The sequence below is a fragment of the Cnephaeus nilssonii genome, assembly GCF_951640355.1.
Source record: "Cnephaeus nilssonii genome assembly, chromosome: 1".
NCBI classification, from domain to species: Eukaryota; Metazoa; Chordata; class Mammalia; order Chiroptera; family Vespertilionidae; genus Cnephaeus; species Cnephaeus nilssonii.
The window spans coordinates 104,806,879-104,826,695 of NC_137072.1; the positions used below are offsets into that span (position 1 = coordinate 104,806,879).

The following is a 19,817-nucleotide window of genomic DNA, read 5'->3' on the forward strand; positions in this document are numbered from 1 at the left end:
AAAATTCATGCACAGGTAGGGTCCCTAGGCCTGGCCAGTGATCAGGGCCGATTGGGGCCTTCTGGCTGCAGGCCAGGACCTTCCTTCTGGCTGCCAGTTGCCAGCCGGGGCCTTCCTTAGTTCCGTGACACCCCCTGGTGGTCAGCACACGTCATGGTGAGCGATTGAACTCCCGGTCTCTGGTCAAACTCCCAAGGGGACACTTTGCATATTAGCCTTTTATATATATAGATTGCCATTCTGACAGGTATGCGGTCTTATATCATTGCGGTTTTAATTTTCATTTCTATGATGATTAGTGATGTTGAGCATCTTTTCATATATCTATTGGCCACCTGTAAGTCTCTTTGGAGAAGTGTCTATTCAGGTCCTTTGCCCATTTTTTAAAAATTTGGATTGCTTGTTTTTTGTTTTCTTTTTGTGTTGAGTTTTATAAGTTCTTTATAAATTGGGATATTTTGCCCTTATCAGATGTATCTGTGAATATGTTCTATTTAGTGGGTTGTCTTTTCATTTTATTGATGGTTTTCTTTGCCAAGCAAGAACTTATTAGTTTGATGTAGTCCCACTTGTTTATTTTTCTTTTATTTCCCTTGCCCGAGGAGATATATCAGAAAAAAATATTGCTATGTGAAATATTGCATTTTCTTCAAGGATTTTTATGATTTTGAGTCTAACATTTAAGTCTTTAATCCATTTTGAGTTTATTCTTATATATGACGTAAGAAGGTGGTTTAGTCTCTCTTTTTGGTTTTACATATTTGTTCAATTTTTCCAACCCCATTTATGTTTTACATATTTTAAACTTTGAGCATTTCTAGAGTAGTTTTATTCTTCTATTGAAAGAAAGCTTTGGTGCATAAAAGTAATCTAACTTTCAGGTTTTCCTTTTTTTTTTTTTTTTCTGAGCTGGAAATTGCTGCACTTCACTGTTTTTGAGTTTCCAAAGTTTTGATTTAAAAAAAAAAATTTAGTCCTTGATGATATTACCTTTAAAAACCTGAAGAGATAGTTAAAGTTTGAATATGTAGACATTGTCTGTCACTAGTTCTTTTAAAGAAAGTGATGTTTGGTGGCAATTTGTACTGTATCTTTCCTCAGACATTTGCCCAAACCTGCAATGACTAAGCATTGGCAGTAAATCCAAATGTCTTTTTTTTCATCTTAAAGTTTTCAATATTTTTTCCCCTACACAAATATTTGATCTTTAATATGATTTCACTTTTATGTGGATTCTAATGAACAAAATAAACAAACAATATAGAAACAGACTCATACAGAAAACAGAATGACAGCTGTCAGAGGGGAGGGGCATTGGGGAGCTAGGTGAAAGAGATGAAGGGATTAAGCAAAAAAAACCCCAAACACTCACACACACAAAACTTCGTAGACACAAGACAACAGTAAAATGATTACCAGAGAGAAACAAGGTTGGGGAGAGGTAGAAGATGATAAAGGGGGAATAAATAGTGATGGAAGGAGAACTTGACTTTTTGTGGTGAACACACAATACAATATACAGATGATATAATATACAATTTCACACTTGAAATCTATATAATTTTATTAACCAACTAGAGGCACGATGCACGAAATTAATGCAAGAGTAGGCCTTCCTTCCCCCGGCTGCCTGCACAGGTTTCCCTCCAGCTGCTGGCAGGTACCTGGGACCCGGGCTTTGTCTGGAAGGTCATCCAGAAGGATGTCCAGTATAATTAGCATATTATGCTTTTATTATTATAGATAAGTCAATAAAAATAAATAAATATAATAAATAAAAATGCCTCTCTTACACATTCCATTGAAGCTCATGTTACTCTCCAAGCAGAGAGGCTATTCTTTGCACTCTATATATGGGCAAAACACCCTCAGAGAGGGACACACGAGCCCTGATTCCCATACCTGTTTGTGTATTCATCAACCTCAGTGTTCACTCCATGGGATAAGAAGCACAGAAATCTGATAGCATGTATTTTATCTTAAAATATCTAGAAAAAGAAGGAAAGAAAATGTTGAGAGGGCTGAGAAATAGAGCTGAGAAACTTGACCAATGAAGGAACTGGGCATTGGTATAGCATCCACTATATACCAGGCACTCTGCAGGCTCCTTCCCTACATCCCTGCAGTGCATCCTGTTGAATCCCTATGATAAGCCTGTGGGGTAGGTATTATCCCTGTTTTCTAGATGTTAAAATTAAGACTCAGAGAACTTAAGTGGTGGTATTGAGATTTGTGGTATTGAGGGGAATGCGCTGAACTGGCTTCAAGTTCATGTTCACATCCCTAGTACACTCTGCTGGGTGCTCAGCCTTCACAACCAACCTATCCTGCATTCATCTGAGTTCTGATTCTTCTGTGAAGTGTTTGTTCCTGCAGCATAATTTGCATACATAGAAAGGGATCATAAACGTGGGCTTGGTTTAATGCTCTTTGAAAAAGTGAGTGTTGTTTTTTTTTTTTTTTTTTAAATCACCACCTTCAGATAAGACCTCAAAATAGTACATAATAAAAAGCATGCAACTTTCATTCCTACTGTTATAATGAGTGTGGTTTTTATTTTATTGAGGTGTGGTGGTGATGCTGGCCATGGGAATATCAGAATTAACAATGCTGACTTCCCCAAATGGCCATAGACCATCCCGGTTCCTCTTTGTTCTTCTAGGCTCCTGAAGGTATGAGGGTATCAGAGGAGGCAGCCTATTCTGGCTTTGTATTCTGGGCCATTTATGTTGGAATCTGTTCCTCTGAATGGCGGCCCTCCAGTTTGCCATGCCACCCAGGTATTTGGGGTCTTAGTTATAACTGTTTCAAAATAAGAGCCATAGTGTTCTCCAAGCCTACATTTAAAAAATATGTGTTCAATGGGATTTGTTTTATTTATATTTCCTAAATCAGAGGAGATTAGAAAACCATATAATTTAGCCCCCTTTTCTGAAGACTGGTACTACAATGAGTTTTGAATGCCTCTAACTCATGTGACCATTTCTTATTTGACCACACTTCCAAGCAAAGGCTATCATATTTATAGGAAGTTGATTCAATGATTGGTGTTAATAGCCAAGGTTAAAAATCTATTTGCTGAGTTTTATTCTAGAGTAAGATAAACACATTGAATGGACTTTATGGTACAGATTTGCATGAAAATACATTGGTGGCATGGAAAACATTCTTGTAGTATGGTTTGCCATGTAGTCTTGAGATGTGTGCTAATATGGCCTTTATTTGCAATTGCCATCTTCAAAGGAGTTCTAATTTCACTTAGGGAGAAGGATGACAATATAATAAGGGCTCCCTTCTCCTTTGGGGGTGCTCTCAGTGATCTGTATCAGATGTCCCACGTTAACTTTAGAGGTTGATTCACAAAGAAAGATGCATTCCTTCTAATGAGATGCCAGATCACATTTATAGGCATGTGTATGGCTTCCTTGGACCTGAGCAGGTTGCCACGTGCTGGCTGGGTTCCTGGTGGGTCCTGACTTTTCTTAACTTCCCTGGCGGTTGTAGCTGGATGTGCCTGGTGTTCTACTTTCCTTCCGAATGTGAAGCTGTGTTTCCCTTCTGATTTGTGGAGAGACTCCTAAATGTCTAACTTAGGTGACTGTTGGAAACAAACAAAAATGTATTTTTTCTCTGCACAGTCTTGCTCATTAAGAGAAAACTGTCTGGAGTCAGACAACACTGACTTCAAGTTTCGGGTCTCCCAGAGTTTTGTCTTTAGAAAAGTTACTTAACGTGTCTAAGCTTCAGCAAGCTTATCCCCAGAATTGACATAATAATAGTGCCTGTTCTTACTGTCAGTGTAAGAATTAAGTGAGATAATCCACATTACTACTCAGTATAGTGCTTGTTTCACAGCACATATCCACCAAATGTTGGCTATCTTTTCTTTGTGGCTACTATTTTTATTTGAGTTCAAAGAGCTGTGGACTATGAACTTGAAAGATGTAGAGAAAACACTGTTCTTTGAAAGTTGAAGGAGCACAGGGGGAATACCCTGTTTCATTTCCCATTCTTCGGACTTGTTTATTATAGTGGTAGGTTACCATGGAAACTTTCAGGATTAAGATGGCATTATTGAGTTAAGCATTCAATGAACATCTCGGGAAAGAAAAGCTCTAACATGTATGCATGCCATATGTGGCTTTCAAGTGAAGGAGTTATTCGGGGGTGGGGGGGTGAACAGGGAATGGCGTTTGCTAACTTCCTTGTCTCACGGAGTTTCCCGAATTCTCTGAGCGAACTATGATCAAGAGCTGACACTGTGCTCATCACCCCGCGTTTGCCCTTCGCAGACCATTCCACAAAGTTGTCAGCAGTTACAGCCAGAATTTCAAAACGGGAAGCCGCTCTGTATGTAGCAGGGAGTGTGTCTTTCCAAAATAGATTCTGAAGTCAAAAAGAACTCGGAGTGTTTCTTGAGAAGGGTTGACCTCCTTTCATGCCACTTACTGTGAATTAAAGCTGCGAGGGAGGACTAGTTTGGGCATGTGGTACAGCACTGAGAGCCGCCGCTGCCAGGGAACAAGATTTGTGTTTCTAAGGAGATACAACAAAAAGGAGAATGCTTTAAGAGCCAGCGGCTGCCAGAGTGTAAAAGTATCTATGTTCCGAGAGGGAAATGGAAGTCGATTTAAGTAATTTTATACACACGTTACAGGGCGCCCTTCTGCGAGTAATGCTTAAATGCAAAAGCAAACTGTTGTGGCCACAAAGGGCTTAGTACTTCTCAGCTGATTTCAGTTCTCAGACTCAAACTGGATCAGATTGGTATTGACCTGCTCTGTGCATGTGATTTTAAGATGGTCTGACTCCCGCCTGTCATTTTGTTGGGTTGTATTAGGAACACGGGACAGAGGGTGACATATTCCAGCAGAGGTTTCAGCAGCCACTTGACGACCTGTTCTGAATCAACGGGAGAAACCCCAGCTCTCCCAACTGGGGCAGCTAACAGAGTGCTCTACCTGTGTCTTCAATGCGGTTCTAGCCAGTTTGCAAATGTTTAGTGATTAGCCTGGAAGCGTGCCCTGAAAGGGTGCGTTGGAGAAAGTGTCATCACAGGACAGCAATCACAGGGAGAGTGCAGCAAGGAAAAATTACAGTACAGCTATATTTACTTACTGCCTCTGCAATAGGGTTTTATTTTCCACACTTGGAAAGGGAACCACCTGTCTGAACTGCTGATGTCAGAGAGCTCCCTCGAGACCCAGGGCTGTTGGAGAGCACATGATACTGTATGTATTTGCTCTTACGTCCATATCTGGCTGAGATTGGGTTTCAGATTTAAGTCCTATTGTGCCGTTCATTGAGCGGTGACTTCCAAGTGCCCTCCCACGTCACCCTGCCCTTGTGAATTAAAAAGTAGCGTGTGTAAGCCCCCAGCGTGAGTAGTCCTTCAACTTGCATACATGTACTTGCCCTGCATTAGAATGAATGACCCGCGTCTTGGGGGTTCTCATCCATGGATCCGGTTTTGAAAGTGAGTATTTAGAGGCATGCTCTCTGCACCTACAAGCCACTCTGCTGCTGGTGTTCTGGATTTTGTTTGATTTCTCATGATCAGGATTTAAAAAAAAATGTGTCAGATTTGAAAGTGTTATAAAAAGAGTATGTGCCTGTCTTTTTTTTTTTTTTTTCCTTCTTTTTTTTTTTTTTCTAGTAGCATGTCAGTGTGGAGAAATTGTTATAGAGGGAATGAAATGATGAAATGCCTACTTTGGAAAAACTGGATATTATGACCATGCATTTCAAGGGACCTATCATTATTATTATTATTACTTTAAGATTTTCAAGTTGTATAACCCACTGCTCCTGTTCTTTGTGCCCAGTGGACAATGAGGTCTTTGAAACATAGCTCTTTAAGGAAATGTGAGGGCCACTGCATCACACAACTCTAGGGGGCACTGTTTATGTCATAGTCAAGCGACTCCTGCTTGAACTATCCCGTTGACTATATGTTCAATCCCAGGAAATATGATGCTCTCAGCGTTATGCAAACATTTAAAAAAATAGATGGATGAAAAAGGTGAAGGGGATTAAGAAGTACAAACTGCCAGTGATAAAATAAGTCACAGGGGTATAATGCACAGCATAGGAGATAGAGTCGATATCACAATAACTATGCATGGTGACAGATGGGTGCTAGGCATTACTGTGGTGATCACTTAGGAAGGTATATAAATGTCTAATCTGTGCGCCTGAAATAATATCATATTGTATGACAACTATGATTTAAGAATAATTTGAAAAAAACACTAAAACCCAAGATGAAACAAATAATAGAATTGTTACTAACAATTGCAGGAAGCTTGTAGAGGAGTTGTTCATTGTTTTAATAGTGCTGTGCATCTGGATTTGAATTTCTTTACCAACTTGCAAATTATATGGTTGTTAGAAAAAATAGGTGGAAAACAGAGCCTCTGAGCAGGTAAATTACATTCTTGGGCCACATCAAATCAATGTCCTATTAGGGATCAGAACCAGGGCTTGTAATTCCCAGCCATCCCAGAGAATTGCACACCTGCAATTAAATTAGTATTTGTAGTGGTGTTTGGGATCTTTTTCTCAAATCCTGAAAGTAGAGTAAATAGCCTGGGCTAAGACCCCTTGGTTCATCTAATCTTTCCCCCAGGATTTTCCTCTGAACCATTAAAAGTGTTAGAATATATGATTGATATTAATTAGTTTTCTGCAAAGTACTGCACTCCTTAACATGAACTGAACTAGAAATAAATATATTACCATGAATTAAGATTTTATTAGTTGCAAAAAAGAATTGGATGAAGGCACCTATGTGAAATCCTAAGTACAGGCATCAAGTTGAATTAATGCCAGCACCGCCGTGAGATTAATTTGAGCGCTGAACAAGAAATAGTATACCATAACATAACTGTGTTTACTGAATCATTTTTGGCATCAAAAACTAAAGCTACATTATAGATGCAACAACAGGCCTTTCTCCCTTGGAAGAGAGAGGCGGGTGCGGGTGCATTTTGTAATTAAAGTGAATGTTACCCTCTGAAAAATGCCTCTGGTCTCCCGGAAGAAAACAGCCTTCCTGAGAACATTGCATCCCCGTATATATCTCAGACTTCACATACTCGGTGTTGCTCTGGCCTTCTGCATTCCATTAGGGTTTTATAATGGGATCAGCTCTATTTTCTACCCTCTTAATCTGGAGTACTGGGTAGACCTTCCTTTATAAATTTGCATCTCATTACTATGGATATGTTTGGGAAAGTGTGGAAGGTGTTGAAAAGATGTATGGGGTTGCCTCGGGGATGTTCTAGGAGGGATTCCTGATTATGTAGGGAGGATGGATTAGACAGCTTTTAATACAGGGCTGCACAAGCTGAATACAGTAGAGCTTCCACCAATCACTTTTCACGGACTGGGATGAAAGGGGTGCCCCCTAGATTTGTGCGTTGCTCAGGCCCTGCACTGATGCCCTTTTTTAAATTCTGAAATTCCCTGATTTTACAATTTATTTTTTTATTTGCATGTGTGATATCACTCATTTGAGGGTAAGTGTAAAACTTTAAACCAGCATTGTCAAATTAGATGATTATGCATATCATCCACATAATTTAAATTTTCTGGTAGCCACATTTAGAAAAGGTATATTTAATTTTAACAATATATTTATTTTCCCCAATGTATCCAATACATTATATCAACATGTAATTAGTATAAATCATTAATGTGATGTTTGAATTTGATTTTTCATGCTAAGGCTCTGAAGTCCTATTTATATTTCACATTTATGGTGCTTTTCAATTTTGACTAGACACATTTCAAGTGCTTGGTAGTCACATGTGGTTAGGGACTGCCCTTTTGGACAGCACAGTTTTCAAGTTGGATGCCAATTTGTCAGCATGTCATTGCACAGAAAAATTACTTGATAATTTTTTTAAATATCTAAGAGAAAATATAACATATCCTTTATGTCATTTTGTCAGTTTAAAAAGGGATGGCATGATTAATCACAAATTTTCAAGAAGAGTGTGACTACTAAGGCAATTCAGTTAATAGGCCTCTGGTGGCCAAATGGACTTTATATTGAACTGTTTTGCTCCTGTGACTTTGTTTTACATTCTTCTCCCATAGATATCATCATTTTAAAACATGATTTGACACTTTGAGGTTATTCTCTCATTTGCAAACTCACGGTATCTTGTCAGTTTTCATGCACCATATAGATGTCCTGTTTCTTAACAGAGAAACTCTTGACCTTTGGCTCAAATAGCTTCTGTGGCCAGCATAATGGGACCAAGAACTGTTTTCTGCACTTGCTGATTCTGGTTCCTTTGGAGAGGGCCAGGTCAAGACCAGTACATGGCTGGATTTACTTTTCTTCAGGATATATGAGAAACCAATAGACACTTGGTATCAGGGCACAGCTTAGGTGATTCTGTGTGTACTCATAGTCAGCTTAATGTAAGACTTCAAAGGAAAGTCTGCTATGCATTGTGTCTAGATCTTTTTATTTTTTTTTTAAGTGAGGAAGCCAGGCAAAGAGCAAACTTATGCAATTACTCTTATGCAATTAACATTGCTTGATGTTAAATTGAGTTATAAGTATTTGTATGTGAATAGCAGGTATCATTCTTGAGTACTTAATACATGCCAACACGGAGCTCAGATATATTTCACTTAACCCTAATTCCAATCATGTAAAATAGATATTTATAGTGCTATTTTCACAGATGAAGAATCTGAGGTCCAGATAGTTTAGGTAACTGTCTTTGGATCACACAGATGGACCTAAGTGTCAGATGTGCATGGACTGACCCCAAAGGCTGTGTTTCTGAGAAGGGGGTCATGTTTTCAAACCAACTCAATGACACCCTTTAATAATGAATTTTCAACAAAGGACAAAATACTACAGTTTTAGAGTTGGCAGCTTCCTTCATTTCATTCATTTAAGAAATACATTCAGAAAACACCTAATCCTATCCCATCTTTGATAGATCTAGAAAGAGGAAGTGGCTTTGTCCGAGGTCAAACAAACAAACCTGGACCACGGGTCCTTTGATTCCTGCTCCACTCCTGTTTGTCCATGTGGTTTAATGGCTTCTTTAAGAAGATAAGGTGAACATTAAGAATTTTTTAACAGAAAGATAGCAAACTTTAAAGTTTTATAATGTAGGGAAGTCTCCTTTCTCTTCTCTATGCATTTTAGACTTTTGATTATAGTATATGAATACTTAAAAGTACATATATTATAAGGGTAGCTCTATGAATTTTCACTAACTGAACATACCCTTGTAAAAAGCACTGACAGCAGTAACTAAATTTCTGGAACCCTTTCCCCAGACCATGCCCCCAGCTCTCAGCCACCACCAAAGCCAACCTCAATCCTGACTTCCAAGTGCATAAATTAGGTATATATCTTTCTGTACTTATTTATATAAAGAATAGAATAATAAAGTGTGGACTTCTGTTGGTGTGTCTGCCTTCTTTCACTTCACATTATTGGTGGAATTTATCCACATGTTGATGTACAATAGAGGTCCATTCATTTTCATTGATTTGACTATACTTTTAAAGTATAAAGCCTCCACAACCATAATATTGGAATTGTAATTAATGGGTTTATTGAACATTAATTATTATTTAAAAGACTTCCTCCCCTGAGAACATTATTAGCCCTAGTTTCATTTGATTTAGTCTAAATCAAAATAACAAATCTCAAATATGCTATCCTAGTAGTTGCAGTGCAAGATACATCCTAGCAAACCACTCTTGGCCTGTGTTTTTTCAATATTCAACATAGGATAATGTGACAGAGAAGACAAAGAGGGCACCATCTGAGAATACCCACAAGAGAGTGCTGAGTTGGATTCACACTTAGTAGCATTGTATGGCTGTGCAAAAGGTTAGGTGTGGCCTATTTTTAGGTGCACTATGTGGAAATGGATCTAAGATAGATGGCAGAAAGTTACACCTCAGGAGCTGATAGAGATTTTTGTTTTTAAAAGAGGTAGCAAAAGAATCCTTTCTGGATCATCTCCTTGGGCCAATGAAAAACCTGGGATCTTCAAAGAATAATAGAACTTGGGGCCTGTTTAAAGGGAAACTCTTACCAACTGCCTTTTGGAGGTTGTTTCATAGGCACAGAAATGAAGTTTTATTGTGTTAGTTTTACTGTTGCCTCTATCCCTGGTTGCAGGAAAAAGTAAAGCTAACTATGTCATGCTAGTGACTACTGCTTGACCAGCCAGCATTGGAGGAGGGTCACTGGTGGTTTATCAAGGCTTTGTCCTTATGGAGGTTTATCATATACCTCGTCTTACTTTGCTTACACCTGTGCTCCCTCTCCAAATTGTCTGTTAAGGAAATGTAGCTACTTGTGGCTCTTCATTCAACCCTAAAGGAAAGTCTCCAAGCTGTGTGTATTAGATTGCTCTGAGGCACGGACCTGCCTCCTGCTCAATAGGGATGTATGTACAAAGAAAACAGCTGAATAGGAAAACTCTGTAACTCACACTGATGCATCAACTGTCTATCCTGTGATATGGCCTTGGCTTAATACAGCTGCTGATAATTCTTTGGTAACATATTTTAGGCATGTGTCCTTCTCTCCTCCCTCCACACCCTACAGTAATAACTCAGATGATTCCGCTCAAATTAAAAAAAGAGGAAGAGGTGATGTCTCCATTTACCAAATATAATGAGCTTTTTATTTAAGGGGGGAGGTGTTGTGGTGCTAGGAGGCAAAAGGATTACTTTAAGCTCTTATTTCCGTAGGTGCTATAGACCTTATTCCTATTTACAGAACACTGAATTCAGGATCCATCCTCTTTTCTAAATCTTCTCTCTGTGGATATGCTCCTTACCTGTTGTAAAACCAAGTCACATGTAAGTATGTTAAATGGCACCCACATGCAGGCATAAGAAAAAGTCTCTTTCACATCAGTGTGTGCTTTTCACCCTTATGGTGCAAGTAGGGATTGGTTTTACTCATGATTTGCACCACTTAATAAAATGAATGATAGACAAGCGGATAGCTTGCTGTTTCTCTGGGGCAAATACCTGAGATTTGTAAGAAACCTAGGTGTGTAGAAGTTGGTCTTCTCATAACAATATGCATGGTTGGAAGTATTATAAATAACATATATTATATTTCATGAGTTCTCTTGCGATCTTTTTCTGGAATGGTTAGGAAGTAAAATATGCATATTTCATGAAAACTGATGGAGCCATGTCCTATTGGCAAAGCTGAGCACTGGCTACCTTTCTTATACCTCCTCCCTGATTTCCAGTGCCTTTTGTGTGATGAAGCCTTTGGATTCCCCTTGTCAAAGAGGTCTTCCCAAGTTGCCTGTCTCTGTCAAGGCAGACACATCATTTCACTTGAGAGTTGACAGGGATCTTAGATGTAATTGAATCTGGCCATCTCCTTGGACAGATAAGGAAACTGAGGCTGAGAATCATTAAGTTAACTGCCTAAAGTTGACTTGTGGGCTAGTGGCACACCTGAATAAGGACCCATGTTCTTTTTACCATCATTTTCCTTCCATTTTGGGCTAAATCAAGATTCACAAAGTCACTCTACTTATCAGATAAACTTGATCCTATGTAATCTCATGAGCTTGGCCTTGGTTCTAACCTTATTACCTCTCTTCCCATGAAAAATCTTAATGGTCAAAGTAATGGTAACCCAAGTGAAGGAAAGGTGGTTTGCAGGGAAGGCCCATGAAACTGTGAACACTGACTCGAAGAGGCTGATAGCAAAGCTTGTCTTCCTGTGCATCTAGTCAGCCTTCCATGGGCGAGAGGGGAGTTCCCCTTTCATGTGACATTTGGAGGGCCCAGGGTGACCTTTCTGCCTAAGGACAGGGCTGCAGGGTGGCAACATGTATATAGGTTGCTCCACATTTAGGAACAGACTGTGTTCCAGAAGTTCACTTGCAAGTCACACTGGCTTGAAACTTGCACCGCATTTTCCTTACCTGGTTAATTTCAGTTCCCTCTAGTCGAAGCCACATCTCCAACAGCTCATGCCTAAGCCTTCCCGGACTGCCCTTCCTTTTCCCGTCATCAAAATCCCTTTTTGAGAAATTTTCTTAATAATTTAACCATGACATTCTTAAAGCCTTTACTATCCCCCTCCCCTCCCCTTTGGCATGTGCTTGTGAACTTTATTAGATGCTAGAAGGGAAGGAAAAAATAAGACTAACAAATAAATGCTTTTATATAAATAACTGAAATGCCCTTAGTCCTACCAAAGATAATTACATTTTTTGAGTGGGAAGTTTATTTAACTTAATTGGCAAAATTACAAGTTGAGGAGCAAAGTTTAGATGGTAGTGGCAGCTGGGGATCAGTGGCATAGGCCCATCTTTGAGGGAAGCTAATAGTGGTTAATACCTTCCCTCTCCCCATAATTCAGGGCTCAGAGGGCTCCAAAGGGCCAGGTAGGAACTTCTCCAGGGCTGCTCAGGAGCCTGAGTGGAGGAGCTGCTAGACTTGCCGAAATAGAGAGAAATGGCTTTCTTTTAAACACATGATATATGTAAGTTTATCACAGAAAACTTAAAAATTACAGAAGGGCACACACACAAAGAAAATTAATAAGTACTTCTAATGTCATCAGCCACTACTAAACCTTTTCACAATCTCCTGTCCTCTTTCCTCTTGTTTTTTTTGGAGTGTATATATTTATATATAAATTTGTTCTGATTATAGTTTTTTCAAACATAATTTTAAACCTTACTATATTTTGAAGATTTTCTCATTATGCTATTACATATATTTTTATAACAGTTTTAATGATATTATTGGACATACATAGTGAATTTATATCTATGAATAAGTACACTGCTCTATAATTTATTTAACTAGGTCATTACTGTTGGACATTTGCACTGCTTTCAAGTTCTCAGTAATGGAAATAACATAGCATCGACAATCCTCACACCAAAAGCCTGTGCACACATCCCTCTGTTGTGTCTTTAATATGAATTTTTAAAAACAGAATTTCTGGGTTCACGGGATCACCCATTTTAAACATGCTTGATACACATCACCTGCTTGTCCTCTAGAAAAATGTGTACCCATTTTTTTATTGTTCCAGTAGCACCTAACATCTACTTTTGATTGAGCTGTAAGTGTGGGGGTCAGTCTTAAAAGTGGTCTTCTGGGTATAGAATTCTACTTCAAAAATCCCATGTCTATTTGGGCTATAGCAAACATAAAGTAAGATTTGATGTGTCATCCAAAATTTAGCTTAGACCTTAAGCTAATTGCTTCTCAATATGTGAATTTATTTTCTTTCTACATCACAGTTATAGGATATATATTAGCTCTGCTAGAGTGAAATTCAAATATCAAAGTGTTGTAAAAATGTACAACACAAAGAAAAGGAAAATAACCAAAACTTTCCCAAGGCTTGTCTAGTGGGATTAAAAAAAAAAGAATTAAAAAAAGCTTCACTTATTTAATTCTTCCAGTTTGAGACTAGTTGAAAAATACAATTTTCTACCCTAAAATCACAACAACTTAAGTTCATTAGGGCCCAAGTTCTAGAAATGAGCACCAGGGGTAAATGTTTGACTAACAAATATTATTTTAAATATAAGAATTCATGTACCTCAGTTTTTTTCTGGCCTTCACTAACTGCAATTTGGGGATAAAATATCTTTGTTAGTAAGCGAACTGCTCTGTTTTTTTTTTTTTTTTTTTTTTTTTAGGTTCAGTAGCACTTAAAATTTTTAAATAGCACCAAACTTAATAAAATATGATGTGCTTTATTTTCAGTTTTAGTAAAGAAACATTGATAAATAATCCTGTTGAACATTTCTTGTCTTAATAATCAATAACTCACTTCATTATAGGTGAAATAACCTGAAATAATTAAGGTCAATGGAAATGTCTGTAGATGCACAAATATGGGAGTGTTAAACATCAGACAAAATTGTATTTTAACCATCTTTTTTTTTTTTTAATCTCTTATCTGTGGGCCTAATAAGCATACTTCTTGCTTTCTGTTTTTTCTGTTTAGATTAGTCCAATTGACTGCAACTGGAATTAATTTGCATGTTATCTTTTGTTTTAATGTAAAAATGCCAAAGGTAGATTTTGAGATTCCCATTAAAATGCAGGCTGACTCAGTTGCGTAGAGCTGGTCTGCAGAAGCTTTTATTGGAGATGAGAGGTAGTTACTGAGGTTGTCTATCACCTCCAGTTTATGAAAAATAAACAAATAAATGGATGCTAGGGGCATTACAGCTGCCCACAGACTCTCTATTTGTTTCCCCAAAGGTGCTTTTGTGTAAAATAAGATTTGATTTTAGAGTGTTCATAGGCCAGAGGGTTTTGTTAATATCCTACCTTGTTACCATCTTTGGTGCCCTGCACAGCCTCAGCTTCCAACATGTCCCAGAGGCTCAGAGCCTGTGCTCAGAAACTGACGTGGGACATTGGGATCAATTAAATCCTCTAAGTATTTAAAGCAAGCAATTGAATGCCTGTTAGTAATGATTAACTTTAGAAATATTAGCAATTCGTGGAAGATCCCTTTCCTTTCTGGAAGAATGCTCTAGACAGGCAGTATTCCCAGGAATGTTTCCAGTTATATAAAGTTGCCTCGGGAGTCTTTGCAGTGCTTTTGATGGGGGAATGAATATTATTTTGATGTATGAAACTTTAATTCTTCCTAGAAGGGGTTTCAGGAATCTGTATGCTCTTTTCAGCTGCTATCAACACTCTTGCTCTTATTTTTCTCTGTTGTATAATGGGTACACAGATCATTCTGATTGGGTTGTTTTGAAGACAAAATGGATTGAGCTGTGGTATATTAGATACTGATTTTAATGTCTATCGAATGCAAGCTCTGGTGTATCTGTTTCTTCTGTTTTTCTTCCTTGAAAGGTTTTAGCTTAAGCTTATTCTTTTATTGTTTATTGTAAGCTTATTAATGATGGGCAAAGATACTCATACTAATAGCTCTTTAATTCTGTGTTGTCACCTATGTGCAACAATGACAAAAAAAATCAGTTGTCTTTGCTATTGTCTACCTGGGTATTTGAATCCTATGTATTTGGGTTTGATTGTGTTTCAGTGTTAGAAGTGGGCAGTTGTCTGAAATATGGAGGGTGGGCAAGTCTGTCATTTTGGGCAGGAGTAGGGAAGGAAATGAAAATCTTATATACTTGGTCAGACATTTTGCTATTAAGTTAAATTATTCTCCGAAGGTTTATTTTCTCTCTTTTCATTAACTCTAAGGATAGATTCTCCTGCCTCTACCCATGTAGGAGCTTTGGGGAATGTTAACTGAACCATCGAAGGGAGAGACTTTATCAGTGTTGATTCTAGACTCTGTGTAGATATGAAACATTATGGGCTCTCAACAGATGTTAATAAAAACCTCTTTCTATTGTTGAGACAAAATGGGGTTGATCTGGGTGTGACTTGTAGTGGTTAATGAGAGAAACTTGTCCCTAAATAGGGTATGTTTTAAGGAGAAGAGAAATCTGGGCATTGCATGAAGGAACATTGTTTTTTCATATCAACTTATTCTCTGTCTTTAAGGTCTGTCATTCCCCCTAAAATTGTGAGTTCCCTTGTGTTCATGTCATATGCCTTCTTGGCAGTCCTTGCGATGCTTTGCTGTAGACACAGTAAGGTCTCAATAGATCCTTGTTGATTGAAACTAAATGTTTGGAAATCTTGGAGGCAGAGTTGATAAAGGGGTGAAAGGAGGGTTGTGGGAGGGAGAAGAGAACAGTCAAGGCAGACACACAATTAAATATAGAAACTGCCTGGGGAGTCAGAAAGGACCACGGTTGGGAAGCAACTAACAATTTATGCTCTCCTGAGAAAAGAAAAAAACAAACAAACAAAACCTAGACAGAAGAGAAATTTTAATCTGAAAGGCTAATTAAGCAAATTATGAGACCTTTATAAAAGATCCCTGTCCTTAGAGTTGTACTTTTTAGACTTAAAAACATAGTAGAAGGTACTCCAATTTGTCCCAAGAATCTATTTATATTTTGGTTTGTACAATAATAGAAATTAGAGGGAAAAATACAATATGCTGTCATTTGTAAATCACTTCAATGATTTGACTCCTACTAACCCTCTTTGTGATGGTAAAGGAAAAAAAAAACCCTCTCCAAAAACATATAAAAGGACCTCTGGTTTCATGTGCTGATTTGACTAAGGAAAAGTGGAATTGGGTGGCAAAAAACAAATAAGAAAACCACAACAACACAATGTGAGCAGGTAAAAATGTCAAAAACAATAATACAAAATGTTCCAGTGTAAAGAACTTATCTAAAAGGTGTGAATGGGATTTTTAAAAGATGTAATGGAAGCCTCACATTCAATGAACACAATGGAAAGTGTCAGAGAATATCACGACACAGGGATCACTTGATAATAATTAATAAACATCAACTCTTCTTGGTCAACTGACCAATATTATTTCACAGTTGATTGTGTTGAGGGTAGAGCAAATGACCTTTCCCATGAATTTTAGTAATTTACTGTAGTTTTACATTAAATCAGAATATAATTTTGAAGAAAATTAGTGTTGTGTTTGTTTTTTTTTTTTTTTTTTGTGGGGAGTGCAGAGTAATGCCATTAATTGCATGCATAAAATCCTTCCCGAGGTTATATTTTCCTGTTCTTTCTTGATTTAGAAAATTAAAACTACAATAATTTTCCACTATTTGTAAGAAGGAAAATGTGCCAGTAAAATGTATTCACCTAACTATAAAGTGCCAAAGCTTTTTATGTCCAATAATGACAAACTGTCAATTTCATAGCATTATTCAGGAATCTACTAGCAACTTGTTGCAGTTTTCAGAAGTACACAAATCCTCTATAATACATGTGGTCTGAAAGAGGAAGCAGCCTGATTTTTTTGTTTGTTTTGTTTTATTTTTTTTCACTTTAATATTTGAGGAACTTTATATTTAAAATAGGTGTTACAGCAAATTGCCATTTTTTTTCTTCTTAAAGAGATGAACAATAGAGAACATTTGAAATTAACCTCAAAAGTATAGGACTTTAAGTTGATAGTGCTTTAAAAATTATGTTTAGACACCTGGGGACTTTTTTCAGATAACTTATCAGTAAAATAATTGAGCTGATTTTAAAAGTATACTGGGCTTAAGATTTTATAAAAAAAACATATATATTCACAAATACATACACATGTGTTTATTTGCCTGGCACGTGGAAGGGTTAAATCACACCACTGAAGTATTATGGAAAGTGTTTTTCGCTGGGGTCTGGTACCTTGAGTTTGTTATATATTCAATGTGTAGTATCATCATAAAACAGTTGGACCTGCATTAGCCCTCATTGTCTCAGGGTAGAAGCTGGGGGAAAAAAAAAATTAAAAAGCTCAAGAAATGAATATCTCTGCTAATAGCGTGTCGGTATTTTTCCTCACTCCACGGACATTCTTGATCTCGAATGCAAACTGCACAACCCAGGGCACAGGGGTTGGAATCCAGTGTTTATTCAAAAAGGCACCCTAAGGCAGTCAGAGAGGAAATGCTACATGTATTTAAAAAAAAAAGAGCCCAGAAACTAAGCTGATTTGGGCACAGCAACCCTGGCTGTATTTACTAACACTTGCTTTCTGGGAGCCTAGGAGAGAAATGGAAAGGATCAGAAGGGACCCGAAAGGGTGGTATTTTGTTGCCTGTTCTCCTTATAAGGAGCATATCAAACTGCAGTGACACTTCAGGCGCTGGTGTTCCTGCCACGGGGACAGCCAATTTCTGGGCGGAGGAGTTTGTTTATATCTTCACAAATACCGGCTGTTTTGTTGATTAAACAAGCCAAAAAAAAAAAAAAAAACATGCATGCCCCATTCTCTGCTTTCCAACACTTCTCACAATTAGAAAATGTCTCATAAAAAATGCATCATGTGATAAGCTCTTGTTTTAGTCCCAAACGGAGCTCTTAGGATTCTAGTCCTTTTGGGGAGTACACGTTGTAGCTAAGAATATAGTTACTCTGTCTTGAAACAGGGAGCTTTGCCCCTTGCTTGTTTTGGAAGGAAAATAAATTAAAAAAAGATTGCAGGGGATTTTAGTTATTATATGGCCAGGGCTCTGTTTAGAGTCTGTGGCATTCAAAGCTGGCTTTAATCGCAGCAGGATGCTCAAAGCCTCCAAAAGTCCAAGTGTTTCCTTTCTTTCTTCTTTCCGTTTTTTTTTTTTTTTCTTCTTCTTCTTTTTTTTTTTTTAAGCCTTACTTCACTGAGGCAGAGGGCTGCCTTTGAGTGACGTCACGAGTTTGAGCAGCAAGCTGCACAGGAGAAGGGAGGCTGGGTGAGTGACAGCCCAGCCTACTTTTTAATAGCTTTGTCATGTGACTGGGGACTGTAGTAAGACAGGTGCCTTCAGTTCACTCTCAGTAAGGGGCTGGTTGCCTGCATGAGTGTGTGCTCTGTGTCCCTGTGAATTGGAGTTGAAAAAGCTTGACTGGCGTCATTCAGGAGCTGGATGGCGTGGGACATGTGCAACCAGGACTCTGTATGGAGTGACATCGAGGTGAGCTGGGGCTGGGCTCGGCAGGCATTGCAGCCAGGACTGAAGCTTTCCTCGCAATGCAATTATTCCTGTAAGGGGGGAAGGGCCTGGGGGAAGAGGGGTGGTAGAAAAGGAGTCCGGGCAGGAGCGTTTGGAAAGGAATCTTAATCTTATCTTAACTCCAATAAGTTTGCTATTTTAAGGTGGCTCTAGGATGCCACGAGCAAATCAAAGCTTAGCTGCTGTCATCCGTATCTGTTGCAGTTGGAAACTCTTTCCATGTGCCTTTGGCTCTGTTTCTACTCATATGCAATATTTATGCTCTAAGATATTGATATGAATCAGAAAGCTGAAGTCTTTCCAGTGGTATTTAGTGGCCTGGTTGGAAAAATGCCATTTCTATTTATAATAAGATGAAGATAAAAATATTAAAATGGATGTGCTCAAATAGAGTCAGTTTTGACTCCAGTCTGGATTTTTTTTTTTTTCTTCTCATGTCTCTGTGTTCATCCGACAGAAAACTCAAAAAATCCTAAATAATCCTGCTGGGCTATTTTAGATTGCTTTGCTTACAGAACACAGAACAACGAAGCTGATTCCTTTAAAACTCCTCTGTGTGTGTGGTTGAAAGGTTTGGCCAGCAAATAGAAAGAAAGAAAAAAAAAAAGTAAGGTGCACGGTTTTCCATTAGCATCGGTGGCAGGGAAGCCAATGGTTAAATCTCGCTGTACCACGGAGAGCTGCCTGAAGCCGGAGAGAGAATAGAGTTTATGCAGGACTGTGTGTGGAGCTGCTCGCTGCTTGTGTAAAAATAGACGGCAATACATCAATTCCACAGTCTCTGCTGGCTACAATTCATACCGGGGGAGAAAGCAAGCCGTTTCCTCGTAATCTCTGGAGTCTGGAGTGACTGGCGGGGGGTCGAGGACCTGGCATGTTTGCATTCCGCACAGTGCAATGTTCTCGGAAAGTTTGGGCAACTTGGGAAACAAGTGAAACTTTCTGTGGACTCTGGTGCGATGGAACCGAATTGAGGTGCACGGGGGATCCGAGCAGCGAACAATGAACCTGGCACAGGACTGCGAGTACTTCCTCTGGGTAGCTGGGGGCACGTAGGGTAAGGGGGAGGGTCGAGCGCCACACGTGATTTGATTAAATAAGATGTTCATGTGGTGCAGCGATACACATCTAAAGTGAAAATAATTTGGCCCAGGCCGGCTGCGAGTGCATTTTTCCTATCTAGCCAGGCGTGCCCTGGATTCTTAACTCTTTGCTGGGTTTGCAAATGTGGGCTCGGTGTGCCCGCCCTGCCTTGGCAGGTCGTAT

The 19,817-nt window shown here is 38.6% G+C and overlaps 1 protein-coding gene across 1 annotated transcript in view; it reads left to right on the plus strand.

Moving 5' to 3' along the window:
• Positions 1-18,358: 18,358 nt before the first annotated feature.
• The window catches only part of PPARGC1A (PPARG coactivator 1 alpha), a 100,900-nt gene continuing 99,441 nt past the window's right edge, over positions 18,359-19,817 (plus strand). The window contains exon 1 of the mRNA XM_079768994.1: positions 18,359-18,512. Within this exon, the coding sequence (XP_079625120.1) occupies positions 18,465-18,512 (48 nt within the window). The 5' untranslated portion in view covers positions 18,359-18,464. The remainder of the gene's footprint in view (positions 18,513-19,817) is intronic.